Source organism: Vicugna pacos, chromosome 4 (genome assembly GCF_048564905.1).
Source record: "Vicugna pacos chromosome 4, VicPac4, whole genome shotgun sequence".
Taxonomy (NCBI): Eukaryota; Metazoa; Chordata; class Mammalia; order Artiodactyla; family Camelidae; genus Vicugna; species Vicugna pacos.
The window spans coordinates 403491-421507 of record NC_132990.1 but is presented as its reverse complement, the minus strand read 5'-3'; the positions used below and the strand labels follow the sequence as shown (position 1 = coordinate 421507).

General features: G+C 44.5%; 1 protein-coding gene across 4 annotated transcripts in view; it reads right to left on the bottom strand.

The window, feature by feature from the left end:
* LOC140695935 (monocyte to macrophage differentiation factor-like) overlaps window positions 1-16787 on the bottom strand; it is a 33073-nt gene extending 16286 nt beyond the window's left edge. The window contains exons 1-3 of one of the 4 annotated variants that reach the window (XM_072959045.1): window positions 16593-16787; window positions 15210-15359; window positions 254-335 (exon numbers count right to left, since the gene is read on the bottom strand). In XM_072959045.1, coding sequence (XP_072815146.1) covers window positions 254-335; window positions 15210-15359; window positions 16593-16657 — 297 coding nt within the window. In that variant the 5' untranslated portion in view covers window positions 16658-16787. Of the gene's footprint in view, window positions 1-253; window positions 336-1340; window positions 1483-7499; window positions 7767-15209; window positions 15360-16592 lie in introns of those variants that run through there. The other 3 variants (XM_072959044.1, XM_072959046.1, XM_072959047.1) reach the window with 3 other exon arrangements.
* Window positions 16788-18017: the final 1230 nt, after the last annotated feature.

Genomic DNA, 18017 nt, shown 5'->3' with positions numbered 1-18017 from the left:
TTACCACATTATTCTTTTAAAGAAGCCCTTGTCCGAGAAAGCAGGTCCAGGAGGGACAGAGCTGACTGAAGGTCAGAGCACTCAAAGTGTCTGACACGCTCACACGGACATGACCCAGCACTGATGCCATGGTGGGTGAGGTCACAGAGATGAGTAAACCCGACTAATGGGGCTGAGGGTAACACAGATGACTGCGCCTCCTCCCACCACAGCCCCTGGGGAAGGACAGGAAAGGCAGAAAACTGGTACTCACTGCATGTGTGTAACAGTTAGCAGCATGTTCATAACAAGTTGGTTTGTAGCGGCCATTGGCGGGGGCTGGGTGGTTCATGAACCTGTAGAGACAGAGACACAACGTGGGATAAGCTCGGAGCGAGTAAAGAACAATGGGGAGGCTTGCCAGTGGTTGTTTGGTCTGTTCTAACTGAAGAGGTGACTCCTGGAAATACCTGATTACGGGAACAAAACCAAAGCCACTAACTGGGTGTAAACCAAGCCAACAGCAATGGTCCGACAGCGAATGCCCTAGTTTATGGGATTAAGTATCTTTCAGTGTATACAAAAGAAAAACCTTCCACCAACCAAGGGCAAACAAAAACCAAATCCACCCACTTCAACTGGTACCCCCACAGTAAAAAAATAAATAAAAAATAAAAAATAAAAAATAAAAAAATAAAAATGGCACAATCAATTCTTAAATCTTAACAGGAAAAAAAATCAAGGTAATTTTTCTAAACTTTACAAATACCACTGGTAACTGCCATTTAATGCAAATTCAGTGCATCTGCAAGGTTTCTATTTCCTCTCTCAAAATGTATGCAGCTTTATACATGTAGATCTTTAAACCCTCCATCTCTTGAATAGCAGGCCTGTCCAACTAGTTTCCCTATATTACATTACCTGTCCCGGCACCAGACAGCTTAAATAAATGATACCTGGCTGCCTCCGGGCCACCTGAAACAGGAGGTACATTTTTCACCTGCATCTTCCTGAATTGAGTTTTATTCAAAATCTAAATATATGACTAGCACCTGATACATTGGCTATAAAATTTGTGTGTATATATCTAACCGTCAAAATCTGTTACATATATAGACATATGCCCATATTCCATACCTCCCTTTGGCTAGGTTGTAGCAACGAGAAAAACAGTGAGACACATAAGTACCACAGGACCAAAAGAGATAAAGAGCGTTCTTCCATTCCAGTTTGTGGGTGAGGATACCCCCAACCCCGACCCATACCCGTGCCACGTTTCATGACGGATTCTGGTTTAGTCTGTGTTCCCTAGAAGGAGGGAGATGCAAACTCAGGAATATATATAAAAAAGAGGCAGCTACCTGAAATAAGCAGGTGCAGAGAAACAAGGGAGGTAAAAGAACCCTGGCGCCATGCAGGATTCAGGTCTCAGCATTCAGGCAGCATTCCGGAGCCTGCAAGATGGCAACAGGCTTTGCACAACAAAGTAGTCTTCTGCTTGAGCTAGTTTAAGGGGGTGGAGGTAGTGGGAGAGGAGATTTTATTTGTCACTAACGAGTTCTGACTAGTCATACCTTATTCATTAACATGATGAAAAAAAATGGTACCAGGCTAAACCAAATGGCAGAGCCAGGCTGCCAAAAACTGGCTGAAACACATGGTCAAGCCATTCCAAACAGGCCCAGTTTATGAACAAAAGATTAGCCAACAACTTCTCCCTGAATTAAGAAGGGCCTGTTATCCTTAGAGCAAATAAACAAAACTCAAGCGGCACTCCCCGCTAACCAGACACAGAGTCCAGGTGGAAAGTCCACTGGGGAGTGGGCTTGGGACAGTGAAGACATCTTACCTGGACCACCAATGGGTAGCCATCCAACCAGTGTGCAAAGTGTATACTTATGGAATGGAATTCACCAGGTGACTTGAAAACTATTTGAGAGAAATGTTCAGTTCACGGCTTCAGAATTATTCCAAGCTATTCTCACATATAGATAAATGAATCTTTTCTCCCCTGATAATCCTTTAAATAATTTGACTAATTTCCTAAGGGAGGAGAGTGTTGCTATACGGCAATTATTTGCAAAAAGGAAAATAATTACCCTCTGGGGAAGAATGCTGTAAAAGCGTCCCAAGCATTCAAGGACCTCCCACGTCATTACCCTGAGACAAAACGACAGGGCTGTAAGTAGCATACCCTATTAGGAATTGCAAAGAGTGAGGAGCCGGGCTCCAGGATAGTTGAGCGTAGATGCAGTTGCAAGTGCTTTGTGTAGGGCACAGTAAGTAGGATTTGTCTACCCACCAGCAGGCTGCAGACTAAAATAGCAATTTATATCTCTGGCCGCCCAATCTAAAAATAAGCCGTTACACAGCAACAGGGATAGACTTCCACATTTTCTCCTAAAAGCAAAGAAGCTGGGTGGTCATGCTTGTGACAGCTTAGCCCCTGCCCACCTGGAATCACTCAGGTTAAAAATAAACTCAGAAGTTGCAAAGGAAAACATCCCACCCATGTATCTTAAAGGTAGTCTCCCATCGGGCAATAAGGAAGGGGAAGAGCAGGCATGTTAGGCACAGATCACTGTCTGGGACCCCGTGGGACCGACAGCATGTGGTTTTGCTGCGAAATTTACAATGCAGCTTTCCCATTTCTCTCTGATCGCCCAGGGTATATAATACAGGCTCTTGCAGAAATCACTACGAAATTAGTCACCCAAGATCTAAATGGAAAAGCAGATGTAAAATGCAATATGCTCCCCCACAATGAGTCTATTCTCTTCACCACAAAAAGATGAGGAGGATTCTCAAGAGTCATGGAAAACAGGTATATCCACAAGTGGTTATGGAAGACGCCTCTGCTTAAAGCAGAGCCTCCCTGATGGTCACCCAGTGCCAGTGCTGCAAGAGAGATTCCAGCCTGCTTTAGAGGGTCTGGGGGAAGGTGAGTCAGTCCTGGGTGTGGGAACCACACTTAACAAAGCTATTAGTGAAGGAGGGTTTATTTATCCTCTCACTTTCTCTTTAAACACTCTCTCCTGCTTCCCCCTGGCCTGGTGTCCTTACACTCTCCCCATGACAGCATTTCAAAACTGGGCAGGGAGGGAACAGATGGGGACCCAGGGACACAACTTAGCACACTTTAAATGTAGCCCAAAGCAGCGTGCCTTCCAAAGTAAACCTGCAACCTACCAACAGATCTCAGAGGCCTAAGATCAAATCTCAGAATTTATCCTTGATTCCTCTGTGTTTCTCATACTCCAAATGCAAGTGTTGTCAATGGTCTCCCTGCCTGTCCACAGACGGACTCTCTTCTTTATCCAGCAGTAGCAACAGTCTATCAACTCGGATCCCCACCGCACACCCCAGCCCAGGTTAAAACCCGTCTGGCTTCCCAAGGTGCTTCAGATAACAGTGTGCTCCTCTGTGGGCCACAACGCCTCACTACTTCTCTAGCCTGAAGCTACCTTCCTGTCACTCTCCCCTCCACACCACATCCCTCCCGCTCCTTAAACCACCAAGGTGTGGCCTGCCTCCAGGCACCTGCATTTACTGCTTATTTCTGCCTGGAACATTCTTCTCCAGAATCCTTAGCCCTCTTCTCACTGCCAAGCTCAGCTCAAATGTCACCTCCTCAGAGAGGTTTTCCTCACCTTCCTTCCCAAAGTATCACCTCAGCCCTCCCCACTCCACCAGAGCCCTTATCACACTTACTAAGAATCCGTGGGGGGCGGTACTTACTTACTAAGAATGGTGGGGGGCGGTAATTAGGTTTATTCAAGGAGGCACTGGGCATTGAACCTAAGACCTCATGCAAGGTAAGTATGCATTCTACCACTGAGCTATATCTGTCCCCCAGAATTTGACTTTTTTAACTTGTTTCTTATTTCACGTTTCCCCTCTGTAATGGGAATTTCATGAAGGCTGTCTTGTCCACCAGGTCCTTTCCAGTCCCAAGCACAAGGCCCAGCTTATAGCTGAAGTTTAATAAATAAATGCTGAATGAATGGACATATATTCTGCCTGCGGCTGAACCATTTTATCCTGACCAAGAAAGCCCATTGTCAATTGGTTTCACTGGGGATTCTATCTGGGAACAAAGGAAAACAGGCAGTCTTAGAGCCAAGAGAATTCTGAATCTCGTGAAGATGAAATTCTTAAAGGCTAATTAAGACCATGGACATTCCAAGGTCTTGGACATCACTTGATGGAGCAACAGAAGCTGATCCCTGCGCACAGCACCTATTATCTCCCCTACATGGATAAGCACGATGTTTAGGAAAAGTGTCTGTTGCCAGAGGTGGAGATAGTGGTAAGGGATGTTTAACTTAATTATTAAACACGGGAGATGGCATATATAAGGAGACTACCTCATGTCTATGATTCAGTGCTCTGAGAACACGCAAAAAACAAAAACAAAAACAAAAACACAACAGGCAGTCTTGGAAGACTTCCTAATGCTTTTGAATAAGATGCTTTACAGCATATTCAATTTAAAGCTAACCAGTGGTCACAAGGATGGGGCTGAAGAAACATCCGTTTCCTTGGATTTCTGGTTGCCAGGGTGAAGAAATGCATATGTACCCACAAGATACATTAGAAGCGCTGTGCGTCCGAGGCCCCTTCGCTGTCAGATGTGGTGGGCGGGGAGACAGGTAAATGGCTGCATAGGCGGTAGAGAGGGATGTGAAATTGAACCCTTTAGGCTGCCCCTTCCTAGTTGTGTGATGATGGCAAGTTCTCTTTTACTCTCTGACCCTATTTGCTCTTCTACTAAATGAGTATACAATTTGCCTCCCAGGGTTACAGCTGAGGGTGAGATGAGTAATCTACAGATAGCCTGCCACTGCCTGGCACAGGTAGGCACTAGATAAATGTTAGCAGGTATTCTAATTCATCCGAGATGCTGTGAAAGCGAGAGAATGACCCCCTCCCCGGGGTGGGGCAGTTGAGGGAAGGAATCAAGGGTGGATGGGATAAAGCAAGAAAGATAAAAGGAGTCCCGGTGGCATTCTTCACACCCTAAGCCCTCTGAGAAGCCACGCCTGCATAAAGCCCTCCACTTAGGACAGCGGGCTAAGTGTCCATACGGCCCCCTCCACAGGTACAGCAGAGCTCTGGAAGCTGGTCCAAAGCCACAGTGACCACCAAGATTCCATTATGAACAAACCAAAACCAGCGAGGTGTTCAGATTTTCTTACCATTTAGACATAGCCACAAACTATGGCCTAATGAAATGTTTTTACTGCAGCCAAGTGCTCTTCAGTGGAGTCCTGATACATCTATCAGGAGGAGCACATGTGTTCAAAGAAGTGTCCCTCCCTCCACTTCCTCTGCCATTTACCTACCTGTAACTATCCTGAATGCTCAAAAGATGTATAATAAACAGCTTTAAGAGGTGCGGAACAGTAGTCTCAACATTTTAATGCATGGACCACAAAAAACAGAATTTTACTGTTACATTACTTTATATTTGCAGGTTTTATTTCTAAGTTCAAACTGATCCTTAAAACTATCTTTCCAAGATAGCCTATAACAGAAAAATAAGAAATTATAGGACCATTCAGTCATCATAGAAAATCAAGGTAGGTCTAGATGTCATCAAGAAAATAACTGTTAAATATCCATTGATATTGTGCAGCCACTGAGAAAATCACGACGTCTATGCTGCACCAAAAGAAAACGCCTGTAATTTTCATTTTTAAATGAATGAAGTAGAATACAAAGTCACATTACAACTGTGATAATAAGGACTGGATAGACTAGTATCCAGCAAAAAGAAGATAGTTCATAAGCTGAGATGATGCGATTCTCTACGAAGGTTGGTTTGTTTGTTTTTCCTTTCTCCTAACATTTTAAATGTTTGTGCAACAAATAATAAAACAGATTCTTTTTTTTTCTTTCTAGAGAAGAATTCAAAGGATGGGAAAGCAATACAAACCCTTAATCAAATAAAACCCGGTAATTTCACAGAATATTGCCACTGTTCTCTGAAAACAGGAAGAGCACAGATGTGCAGAGAAGCAAAACCAAATCAAACAAACCACATGCATAGGGTTTTCCCAACACGACTGAACCGATGTCACAGCCTCCCTTAAAGCCCCTCCTGTCTTCACTGCTGACTTTATGTTCTAAAGCCAGAACATCATGGTTGCTTTAGAATACTGATAGGATGTTCCTACTAGGGGAATACTGCCAGGCACTCAACACCCTGAGTGATAAGCAATATTCAGAAGTTGACCCAAGTCTTCAAACCCTTCTGGTGGCACAGTCCACCACAACTCTCCCTGTGTATATTTCATTTCACTCCTTCACCCTTAGGGACAGGAGGAATGAGATCTGCTTAAGGGGTGAGAGGGCATCGAGGGATTAGGCAGTTGGAAAGAAAAAAAAGTGCACCTTCAAATCTTGAAATAAAAGGCAGTGCCTAAAAGGCAACAATAACCTCCTTGAAAGATTTCATGCATTCTTTTTCTTTTTTCAAATCCCCTCTGTCACTGCACACTAAGCTAGCCTGCTCAGGGTGAAGTTCTGGGAGTGGGGATGGCTGCCTGTTTCAGACAAAGGGATGGAGTTAACACAAACACAGGAGACGTGAACTTTCACCCACTTAAACGAAGAATTAAGGGGGGGAAAAAAAAAACGGCCGAGCGCTTCCTCTGGGAACTAAGCCCAGCCTTCATCCATTGCTAGATGGTAGAGACCCGGAGTTGGGATTAAGGCCACGGGACCTTCCCAGGCTGGCGTTCCCACCAGCTCTCAAGCGACAGAGCGGCCGGCCAGCCTTCCGGTGGTGCCTCCTCGGTTCCTCCTCCTCCTTTCCTAACACAGGCGACTCAACAGCAGGTCTCATCACCCGAATGCTAACTTGCCCCTCCTCAGCGCCCAAAATAGCACGCCTTGGGACTCCAAGCCTGAGAACCCACAAGGCCCGCACTTGGCCAGGCAAGGCTAAACCGGCAGAGCGTGCCTCAGTTTCCCTGCTGCTAGGCCGTTCAAAGACAAAGCACCTAACACGCCCAGCACCCCCAGCTTACCACAAATCTCGCTGCAGGGCGCAGCGGCCAACCGGCCCCGGGTCTGCGCCTCCCAAGAGACCCCCCACGCTGGGGCAAGGGGTGACGGAGGACAATGCCAGGGTTGGAAGACCCAAGGGTGGCGCCTGCGGCTGGGGGTCGGGTCCTCCGAGCAAGCAAGAGCCCTGCCTGGATGGCAGAGGGTTAAGCCGGGTGAGCAATGGGATCCCCTGGGAGGAGGGCAGGCTCGGGGTCTGAGGTCTGGGAATCCGAGGTCCGGTCCGCAGATCGCGAGGGGGTACCCAGGTCAGACATGAGATCCTGGTACTAGGAGGAAAAGGACTGCCCAGGGACAGCCGGGCGCGGAATCTCCCATGTCAGTCCCCGGCCAAAGCGCCAGATCCACCAGGGATGGACCCAGGTGAGGAGCCGGGACCCACACGGGAGGAGGCGGGATCCAGGACCTTTCCGGCACGAGAAAAGGGGCGGGGGCGCCACGCTTCTCACCGCTGGAATCGATTCTGGAACCGCATTGATCCTCTGCTCGTCCTCGGGGGCCGGGAGCTCCGTCTCGTCTGCGCCGGCGGCCGGGCGGGCGGCCCTCATGAGCTTGGGCTGCTCCGGAGGCCGCCGCGTGCCCGGCGGACCGCTCGGCGGGGCAGGGATGGAATGGGTTAGGCTGGGGGTCGGGACAGGGCCGAAGCCAAACCGGGCAGCTGGGGGCGGGAGGGAGGCCGCTTCAACGGCCCGGGCGCCTCCCGCCTCCCGCCTCCCGCCTCCGGGCGCGGCCTCGCAGCGGAGGGGCGGGGCGCCAGGGAGGGGCGGAGGAGCCGGGAGGGCGGCGCGCTTCTGGAACGGGTAGAGTTGGAGCGTGAAATGACAAGTGGCGGAGGGCAGAGGAAGAGAAATTGTAAAGGAGGAGGTGGGGCACGAGTCATAAAAGCAGCTATAAAGAAAATAGCCCCCAACGGGGACCCCTGTCTGCGATCTAGTCCTGCCTCTGTGTCACTGGTTCATTCTTCATGATCTATTTCTCCATCCCTCTGTTCATTTATTTCTTCTTCGTTTGCAGGACCAGCTACCCCTAGGCTGTTGTGTGAGGTTCCAGGGCAGATTTAAAACCTTTCCTTGTCTGTCATGCGAGGAGTATCGTCTAACTCAGATTCCATGAGAACCGCCAACGAGGAGCCCTCCCAGGGATACTTATATGTTATTCTTAATTTATTTTAGTCCAGGCAGCCTCCAGATAAACCAAAAAGTGGATCTGAGGTGATGTGATCCTGTCATAACAGCCTCATTCTCACAGAGTGCTCACAGCAGAAGTAACTGTACTGCCAGAAGCACCAGTGGGTTGCCCACACAGGGAGGTGGGGCTGAAACCTGAGCCAACTCCCAATGGCTGTTATTTCCTGTGGATTTATGCCACCAACAATTTTGTGAGTGTAGCCCCCTACAGGATATCTGAGCAGATTACTGGAGCTCTATGGCTCTGCCCGATCCAACATCAGCAGCAGTGGGCTTCATGGGTGCATCCACATGAAGGCAGGGTTGGGGTCTATGCTAATTTCCAGTGATCCCACAGAGGGTCTGGGTGCAGGACTACAGAGGGTGCCAGGGGATTTATGCGAGCATCTTTGTGACCACAGAGCCTGAAGGATACCTGGGCTGATTGCCCACATTCCCATGGCTGAGGCAAAGATTAGGTCAATGCCAATAACAGTGTACATAGTTAGCATGCACATTGGGTGACAGGTGACATCACAGAGCAAATTTCTTAGTGGATAGCTCCTTTGGAGGAAACTCTGTAGCTTCTTTCTCAGAAGGGACATTTCAGTACAATCTGCCTCACACCACAACTTAGAATTAGATCTAGGGGCTTCAATTCCAATAACTGAAGAGCAAACCTTGCCCTGTGACAACCACAGAGCAAAAAGGAGGCCCTGCTCAACACCCAGTACAGGCTCTAGTTACCACAACAACAATCATACCTCCTATCAAGGGGATAAAGGCCAGTACACCATGAGAAAAGATTTTGCAGGCATCCATACCAAGAAAAACAGCCCTCACACCAAAGTTTTAGACTCATGCAGGCTACACAGGGAGTCTCTCACATAAAAATAGCCCTTTAATACCAGAATAAATAATTGTCTCTCTTAAATTCATAAATTCAGAGAAATATAAGTAAAATAAAGAAACTGAAGAACCATTTTCAATTAAAAAAACAAGAGAATTCCTCTGAAAGAACAAAAATTGTAAGATACCTCTCCAGTTCAAAGATGAGATAATAAAATAGTGACAGAATTAATAAAGGCTGTTGATAGAAATAGAGATCATGTAAAAAGAAACTAGAAAATATGAAGAGGAACCAATCAAAACCAGAAAACTCAATTGCAAAGATGAAAATCAAGCTAAATGCAATAAATATCAAACTAAATAATGCTGGAGAATAAGTAACTGATTGGAAGATTAAATGATAGAAATCACCAAATCAGGGAGTTTCATGATGGCAGAATGGAAGAATACAGAGCTTACAATCTCCCACAAATACATCCAAAATATATCTACATGTGGAAAATTCTCAGAGAATATCTACTGAACTCTGGAAGAAGATGTCATACAAGTGAAGAAAATCATCACTAAACCAGGTAGGAGAAAAAAAAAAAAAGAAATCAGGATGGGAACTGCCCTTCAGAGAGGTAGTGGCAAAGAGGAAATTGTCCTCACCTTGGGAAGCCTCCTCTACAGCAGGGAGGTTCAGTGGGATAAAAGAGGCTATTCAGAGGCTCAGAGAAGAGCACAGGATCCATTTTGCAGCAGATACAATGGAAAGAGACTAGCACAGAGAGTCTGTGCAGAAATACAAAATAAACTGAAAAACAAGGATTAAAATGGCAATAAACACACATTTATCAATAATTACTATAAATGCCAATGAACTCAATTCTCCAATCAAAAGACATAGAGAGACAGATTGGAAAATTACAAAAAAAAAGAAGACCAACATTATGGTGAGTGACACACATAGACTGCAAGTGAGAAGATGGAAAAAGATATTTCATGCAAATAAAAATGACAAGAAAGCAGGGGTAGCAATACTCATATCAGACAAAATAGACTTTAAAACAAAGATCATGAAGAAAGACACTATATAATGATAAAATGAGCAATAAAAGAAAAAAATATACCTAGTACAGAGGCATTAAATATATAAAATCATACCAACAAATATAAAAAGATAAGTTAATGGTAATAAAATACTAGTAGGAATACTAATTTTATTGGAAAGGCATCCAGAAAGAAAATAAATTAACAGAGATACTAAATGACACAATAGAACAGTTAGACATAATTTATATTTCAGGACATTATGTCAAAAATTTATATATATTTTTTTCAAGTGCAGATGGAACATTCTTTAGGATAGATCACATATGTGGCACATACTTGGACATAAAATAAGCCTCAACAAATTTAAAAGGATAGAAATTATTTCAAGTATCTTTTCTGACCACAATGGCATGCAACTAGAAATCAACCACAGAAAGAGAAATAAGAAAAAATAAATAAAAAAGACTGCATGGAGACTAAACAACATGCTACTATAAAACAACAACAACAACAACGACAACAAAACAAAAAGATAGATCAATGATAAATTCAAAGAGGAAATTCAAAAATATCTTGAGAAAAATGATAATGAAATTACAACCACACAGAATCTATGGGATGCAGCAAAAACAGTCTAAAGAGGGATGTTCATAGCAATACAGGCCTTCCTCAAAAAATAAGAACAATCTCAAATAAACAACCTAACCTAGCACCAAAAACGATTAGAAAAAGAAGAACAAGCAAGACCTAAATTTAGCAGAAGGAAAGCAATAATTAAGATCAGGGAGGAAACAAATAAAATAGAGATTTAAAAACAATAGGAAAAAATCAATAAAACCAAGAACTGTTTTTTTGATAGAGTAAACACTATGACAAACCTCTGGCCCAGCTCACCAAGAAGAAAAGACAGAGGGCACAAATAAACAAAATAAGATATGAAAGAGGTAAATTACAACCAACACCACAAAAATTAAAAAAAAATAACCAAATACTATGAACAATTCTGCAACAACAGATTGGACAACCTCGGAAAAAATGGACAAGTTTCTAGGAACATACAATTCACCAAAACTCAATCAAGGATAAATAGATAATTTGAACAGACTGATCACTAGAAATAGAATAGAATCAGTAATAACATTCCTGCAAACAAAAGTCCAGGACTAGATGGCTTCACTGGGGAATTCTACCAAACATGGAAAGAAGAACTTATACAAATACTTCTCAAACTGTTCCAAAAAACTGAAGAAGAGAGAACACTCCCAAACTCATTCTAGATATCATCCTGATGCCAAAACTTGACAAAGACATTACCAAAAAAGAGAACTACAGGCCAATATCTTTAATTAATGTAGATGCAAATATTCTCAACAAAATATAAGCAGACATAATCCAACATCATAAAAAAATTATACAACATGATAAAGTTGGATTCCTCACAGGGACACAGGATAGTTTATCATATGAAATCAGTCAATGTGATACACTACATCAACAAAAGAAAGGGAAAGAAATCACATGATCATAACAATAGATGCAGAAAAGCCATTTGGTATCCATTCATGATAAAAACTGCTACAAAAATGGGAAGAAAGGAAACACATCTTAACATAATAAAAGCTACTTATGAAAAATTGACAGCCAACATAATACCTAACAGTGAAAAGCTGAAATAGTCCCCCTAAAATTTGGAGAATGCCCACTCCCACTACTTCTATTCAACATAGAAATAGAAGTCCTAGGAACAGCAATCAGACAAGAAAAATAAATAAAATTTATTCAACTGGAAAGGAAGAGGTTAAATTGTCATTATAGGCAGAAGATAAGATACTATATATAGAAAACCCTAAAGATTCCACATAAAGACTATGAGAACTGATAAATTCAGCAAGCTATCAGAATACAAGATTATCATACAGAGTGCTGTTGCATTCCCTTACATTAACAATAAACATATCACAAAGAAAAAGTTAAAAAATCTCTTAAAATTGCATCAGAAAAAAAAAAAACTTACCACAAATACACCTGTTCAAGGAGGTAACATATACTTAGAACTATAAAACATTGATAAAGGAAAGTGAAGATGATTCAGTGAAATGGATTGGAATAATTAATATTTGTAAATAATCATACTACCCAAAGCAATCTACAAATTTCTTGCAATCCCTATCAAATTACCCAGGACATTTTTCACATAACTAGAACAAATAACACTACAATTCATATGAAACCATACACGTACACACACAAACACACACACACACACACACACACAAATAGAATTGCTAAAGTAATCATGAGGGAAAAGAACAGAACTGGAGGCATAACTATCACAGATTTCAAACAATACTTCAAATCTACAGTAATCAAAACAGTATGGTATTGGCACAGAAAAGATGTATCGATCAATGGAACATAATAGAGATCTCAGAAATAAACCCACATACCCAATGGCAATTAATCTTTGACAAAGAAGGCAAGAATATACAATAGAGAAAAGAGTCTCTTCAATAAGTCGTGCTGGGAAAACTGGACAGCTTCATGTAAAATAATGATATTAGAATGTTCTGTAACACCAAATACAAAAATAAACTAAAAATAGATTAAAAACCTAAATGTGAGACTGGATACTATAAAACTCCTAGATGAAAGCATAGGCAAAACAATCTTTGATGTAAATCACAGCAATATTTTTTGGATCTGTCTCTTAGAATAATGGAAATAAAAGCAAAAATTTCAAAACAAAATGGGATGTTAATAAACTCAAAAACTTTCACACAACAAAGGAAACCATAAACAAAATGAAAAGACAACTTATGGAATGAAAGAAAATATTTGCAAAGATACTACAAACAAGGAATTAATTTCCAAAATATATAAACAGCTTATACAGCTCGATATCAAAAAAAAAAAAGCCCAATCTGAAAATGAGCAGAAGACCTAAATAGACATTTCTCCAAAGAAGACATACAGGTAGCCCACAGGCACATGATAAAAATGCTCAACAATGCTAATTATTAGAAAAATGCAAATGAAAACCACAATGAGGTATCACCTCACACATGTCAGATTGACTATCATCAAAAAGTCTACAAATAATAAATGTTGGAGGGGATGTGGGAAAAAAAGGAACCCTCTTACACTGTTGGTGTGAATGTAAATTGGTGCAGCCACTTTGGAGCAGTATGGAATTTTCTTAAAAAAACTAAAACTAGAGTTACTATGTGACCCCAAAATCACACTCCTGGGCATATACCTGGAGAAAATGCTAATTCAAAAATATACATTCACCCCCATGTTCATAACAGCACTATTTACAATAGTCAAGATAAGGAGGCAACCTAAGTGTCCAGTGTCCATAGATGAATGGTTCAAGATTTGGTATATATATACACACACATATGCAATAGAATATGACTGAACCATAATAAAGAATACAATAATGCCATTCGTACCAACATGGATGGGCCTAGAGATTATCATACTAAGTGAAGTAAGTCAGAGAAAGATAAATATCATATGATATCAGTTATATGTGTAATCTAAAAAAAAGTACAAATGAACTTATTTACAAAGTAGAGACAGACACAGACATTAAAAAACAAAAACTATCATTACCAATGGGAAAGAGGATGAGGGATAATTTAAGAGCCTGAGACTAACATATACACACTAGTATATGTAAAATAGATAAACAGCTACCCTGCTAAAGAGCACAGAGAGCTATATTCAGTATCTTATAACCTATAATAAAAAAATCTAAAAAAGTAATATATATGTATATATACTGTATGTATGTATGTATGTATGTATGTATGTATATAACTGAATCATCAATTTGCTGTACACCTGAAACTAATTTATTGAAAATACCCACTGCAGTTTTAAAACTAAAAGTGCAGTTTCAGGCTTTCCTTAGTCTTGATCAATTTTTAAATGTCTGATTGTCATGTATTTTTGTTTTGTAACTCTTTCCTTCTTTATTTCCACCGAGATATCATTCTCCCCCCAACTCCTGTTGAAGGTTTGCACAAGCTGTCTGGAGAAGGCATAACTAAGGCAGGATACAAACACCATTTAAACCCCTTTCACCGTAAGTGTCTTCCATTATAAAAGATAAGGTGAAGACAAAAACAACAACAACACAGTCACTTATTTTCCTGCTTTCCTTGAGCCAGGGGGTATTATATAACTCAGTTCTGACTAAGGTGACATAAGAGGAAGTTTGCTCCTAGAATTTATTTTCTCTATGATAGAATGAAAGGACTTGACAGAAGTACATGAGCAAGCCCCATTTTCCATCCTTTTTATTTCTTAATATTTGGAATAGGTCACATTAATGATGTTTGGATTGACACATTCATTTAGTTATCGTGAGGGAAACAAGGGAATCACATACAGTCTCCTGTCATTGTTGAGATGTTTAACCAATCTCTTGAAACTATCTTCTGACATATTGCTTATGGAATAATTCTCATGTTTTAAAAATAGATGTGTTTATTGCTGTCACCATTGAGTATATTATTATGTTTATTACAGTCAGACATACCCCAATTGATACTCAGGTTTTCCCACTAGAAAATGAGGAAAGTAGACAAAACTAGAATCTAATATGTGAAGGAGGTAAAGTGTGAGACCAATTTCAAATGTCGAGTAAGTACTAAAGAGACTGAGCTGGAACAAATAACCAGGACAAGATAAGAATTTGACTGAACGTGAGTGAGAACAAAACAGAAATGTTTATAAGAATTACCAGGAATATTATTGACTATCCATTTCTTTCATTTATGGATCAACAGTTATGTCATTGGCTTAAAATTGCAAATTAGAAATTAACCAAACACTGTAAATCAACTCTACTTCAATTAAAGAAAGAACCATAAAAAAATAAAAATAAAAAAGGAATATTTGACAGAGATGTATGTTCCCTGCCAGGTCTGAAATATTTAATATCTGGCCCTTTTCAGAAAGTTTGTCACCCCTTATAACTTTGGCAAAGAGCAAAGCAGCCAAGTATACAGCAGATCTTTCATGATCCTGCCCCGCCTGCTCCTCAGCACCCTCCGCCCCGCTCTCCCGGCTCTGAGCCCCCCGGGGACGGAAACTTACCGGTCCCTGGTTCTCACGGTGCTCTGTCCCCTCGTCCGTCCGGGAAGGTCAGCTCCTGGCGACGACCGCTGACTCAGGCTTCCTCGGGAACGGCACCTCCGGAAACAGGGCACTTCGGCCGCCCCTCGCAAGTCTTTTCTTTCTTTACACCTATCGGGCCATGAATTCACAGGAGTGGGTTTCCACGGGGCTGGCTCCTTCCCCTCGGCTCTCACGCCGCCCGCCTCTGGCCGCAGCAGGCTGGCGCATCACCGGAGCCCTCTCTGCTTTCCCTCTTTCTCAGACCACTTCCCCGACACGTGTCAGGAAGTGCTCCCGCTCCGGCGGCGGGAACCGGGCCCTTGTTCGTTCACAGCGATGCCAGCAGCGCGCTGGGTGCCGCCGCCACCGCCCGCTTTCCGCCGCCGTCTCCCACCTCCCGCCGCCGCCTGCCGCCGCCCGCAGCCCGCCGCGCTCCCGCTCCGCGCGGCGGGAACCGGGTCCTTGTTCGTACACAGCGATGCCAGCAGCGTGCTGGGTGCCGCCGCCGCCGCCGCCCGCCGCCGTCTCCCGCCGCCGCCTGCCGCCGCCCGCAGCACGCCGCGCTCCCGCTCCGCACGGCGGGAACCGGGCCCTTGTTCGTTCACAGCGATGCCAGCAGCGTGCTGGGTGCCGCCGCCGCCGCCGCCGCCGCCGCCCGCCGCCGCCTCCCGCCGCCTGCCGCCGCCCGCAGCCCGCCGCGCTCCCGCTCCGCACGGCGGGAACCGGGTCCTTGTTCGTTCACAGCGATGCCAGCAGCGTGCTGGGTGCCGCCGCCGCCGCCGCCGCCCGCCGCCGCCTCCCGCCGCCTGCCGCCGCCCGCAGCCCGCCGCGCTCCCGCTCCGCACGGCGGGAACCGGGCCCTTGTTCGTTCACAGCGATGCCAGCAGCGTGCTGGGTGCCGCCGCCGCCGCCGCTGCCTCCCGCCACCGCCCGCCTCCCGCCACCGCCCGCCTCCCGCCGCCGCCTGCCGCCGCCCGCAGCCCGCCGCGCTCCCGCTCCGGCGGCGGGAACCGGGTCCTTGTTCGTACACAGCGATGCCAGCAGCGCGCTGGGTGCCGCCGCCGCCGCCCGCCGCCGCCACCGCCCGCCGCCGCCGCCGCCCGCCGCCTCCCGCCCGCCTCCCGCCGCCGCCCGCCGCCACCGCCGCCCGCCGCCCGCCGCCGCCCGCCGCCTCCCGCCCGCCTCCCGCCGCCTCCCGCCCGCCTCCCGCCGCCGCCCGCCGCCCGCCGCCGCCCGCCGCCGCCCGCCGCCTCCCGCCGCCGCCCGCCGCCACCGCCGCCCGCCGCCTCCTGCTGCCGCCCGCCGCCTCCCGCCCGCCTCCCGCCGCCGCCGCCGCTTCGTGGAGCCGTTCGCGGGGCCTACCTTTTTGAAGAGTACCCATGCCCTCCATGGCTCCAACACCCCTTTTCTCTTGACTCCGCGTCCATGGGGCCCCAGGAGCCACTCCACGTTCACGGAGAGGCCTGGAGGACACACAGCGCTCACTGCTCCGCTCCTCATCGGCGTAGGTCCTCTCTGGAAGCCACTGGAACAAGGCAGGGCCCGCCCCCAGGAAGGGGGCGTGGCCACGGCGCCCGCTCCAAGGACCCCGGGTCAGGCTGCCCTCCGCGCCGCCTGAAGAAACGCAGCCCCACTGTGATTGGATGAGACAATGCACTATAATAAGATGAATGTAATAATGGCCGCATCTTTTCAAATACAGAATATGGACGTTTTCATTTTCACAACTATGAATTTGGTTTTCCAAAATCTGGTTCCCAAAACCAATTTCTAAATGTTACAGCAGGGGGTCGGGGCAGTAATGGAAAGAAATGATTTATTTCATATATTCTTTTGATATGGTATATTACATTAATAGACTTTCTTTTGTTGAACCATTCTTGCAAACCTGGGATGAATCCCACTTGGTCACGGTGTATAATCCTTTTCATATGGTGCAGGATTCAGTGTGCTAGTATTTGTTGAGGATTCTTGCATCTAAACGAGAAATATCAGTCTATAGTTTTCTTGTACCATTTTGTCTGGCTTTGGTCTTAAAGGATGCGTTGGGAAGTGTTCCTGCCTCATCTGTTTTCTTGAAGAGATTGTGTACAGTGGTGTCAGTGTTTCTTTAAATATTTGTTGGAATTCTCCTGTGAAACTATTTGGGCCTGGAGATTTCCTATTTTGGGAGCTTCTAAATTCCAAGTTCAATTTTTTTAGTGGTTATAGGACATTCAGGTAGTCTATTTTACCTTAGTTGACTTTTGGTAGTTTGTGGTTTTCAAAGAATTGGTCCTTCCAATTTAGTTATTCATTTATTAATTCTTTTGTTTTTCAATTATAAAATTTTATTGAGAAATATATATATTTGTATTTGTATTTTCTCATATAATATTCACAGATGTGATTTTGGTGAGTTAAGAATCATAATGTCAGTATTTAACAGAACCATGCAGCTCCTCACTTGCTAGCTCTGAGTTTTTAGTTATGGACTTGGTACAGTTAAGATAATCCAGCTGTTGGACTACAGAACAAAGCTAAACCTTTTGCTTCAACTGAATTTCAAGTAAATAACTATACTCCATTGGATATGGGAAGCAGCAAGGGTATATTGCTCACAAAACCCAGGAGAGACAGGGAAATGTTCACATGAGAAGCACTAAAGAATTTGAACCATCCTAGTTTGCAATCCCAATTCTGCCACTTATAAACTATGCAATAGTGGGGTAGTTAATATCTCTAAGCTTTTTTCTTTGTCTGTAAGATGGAAATAATAATAGTGCCCATCTTACAAGGTTGTAAAGA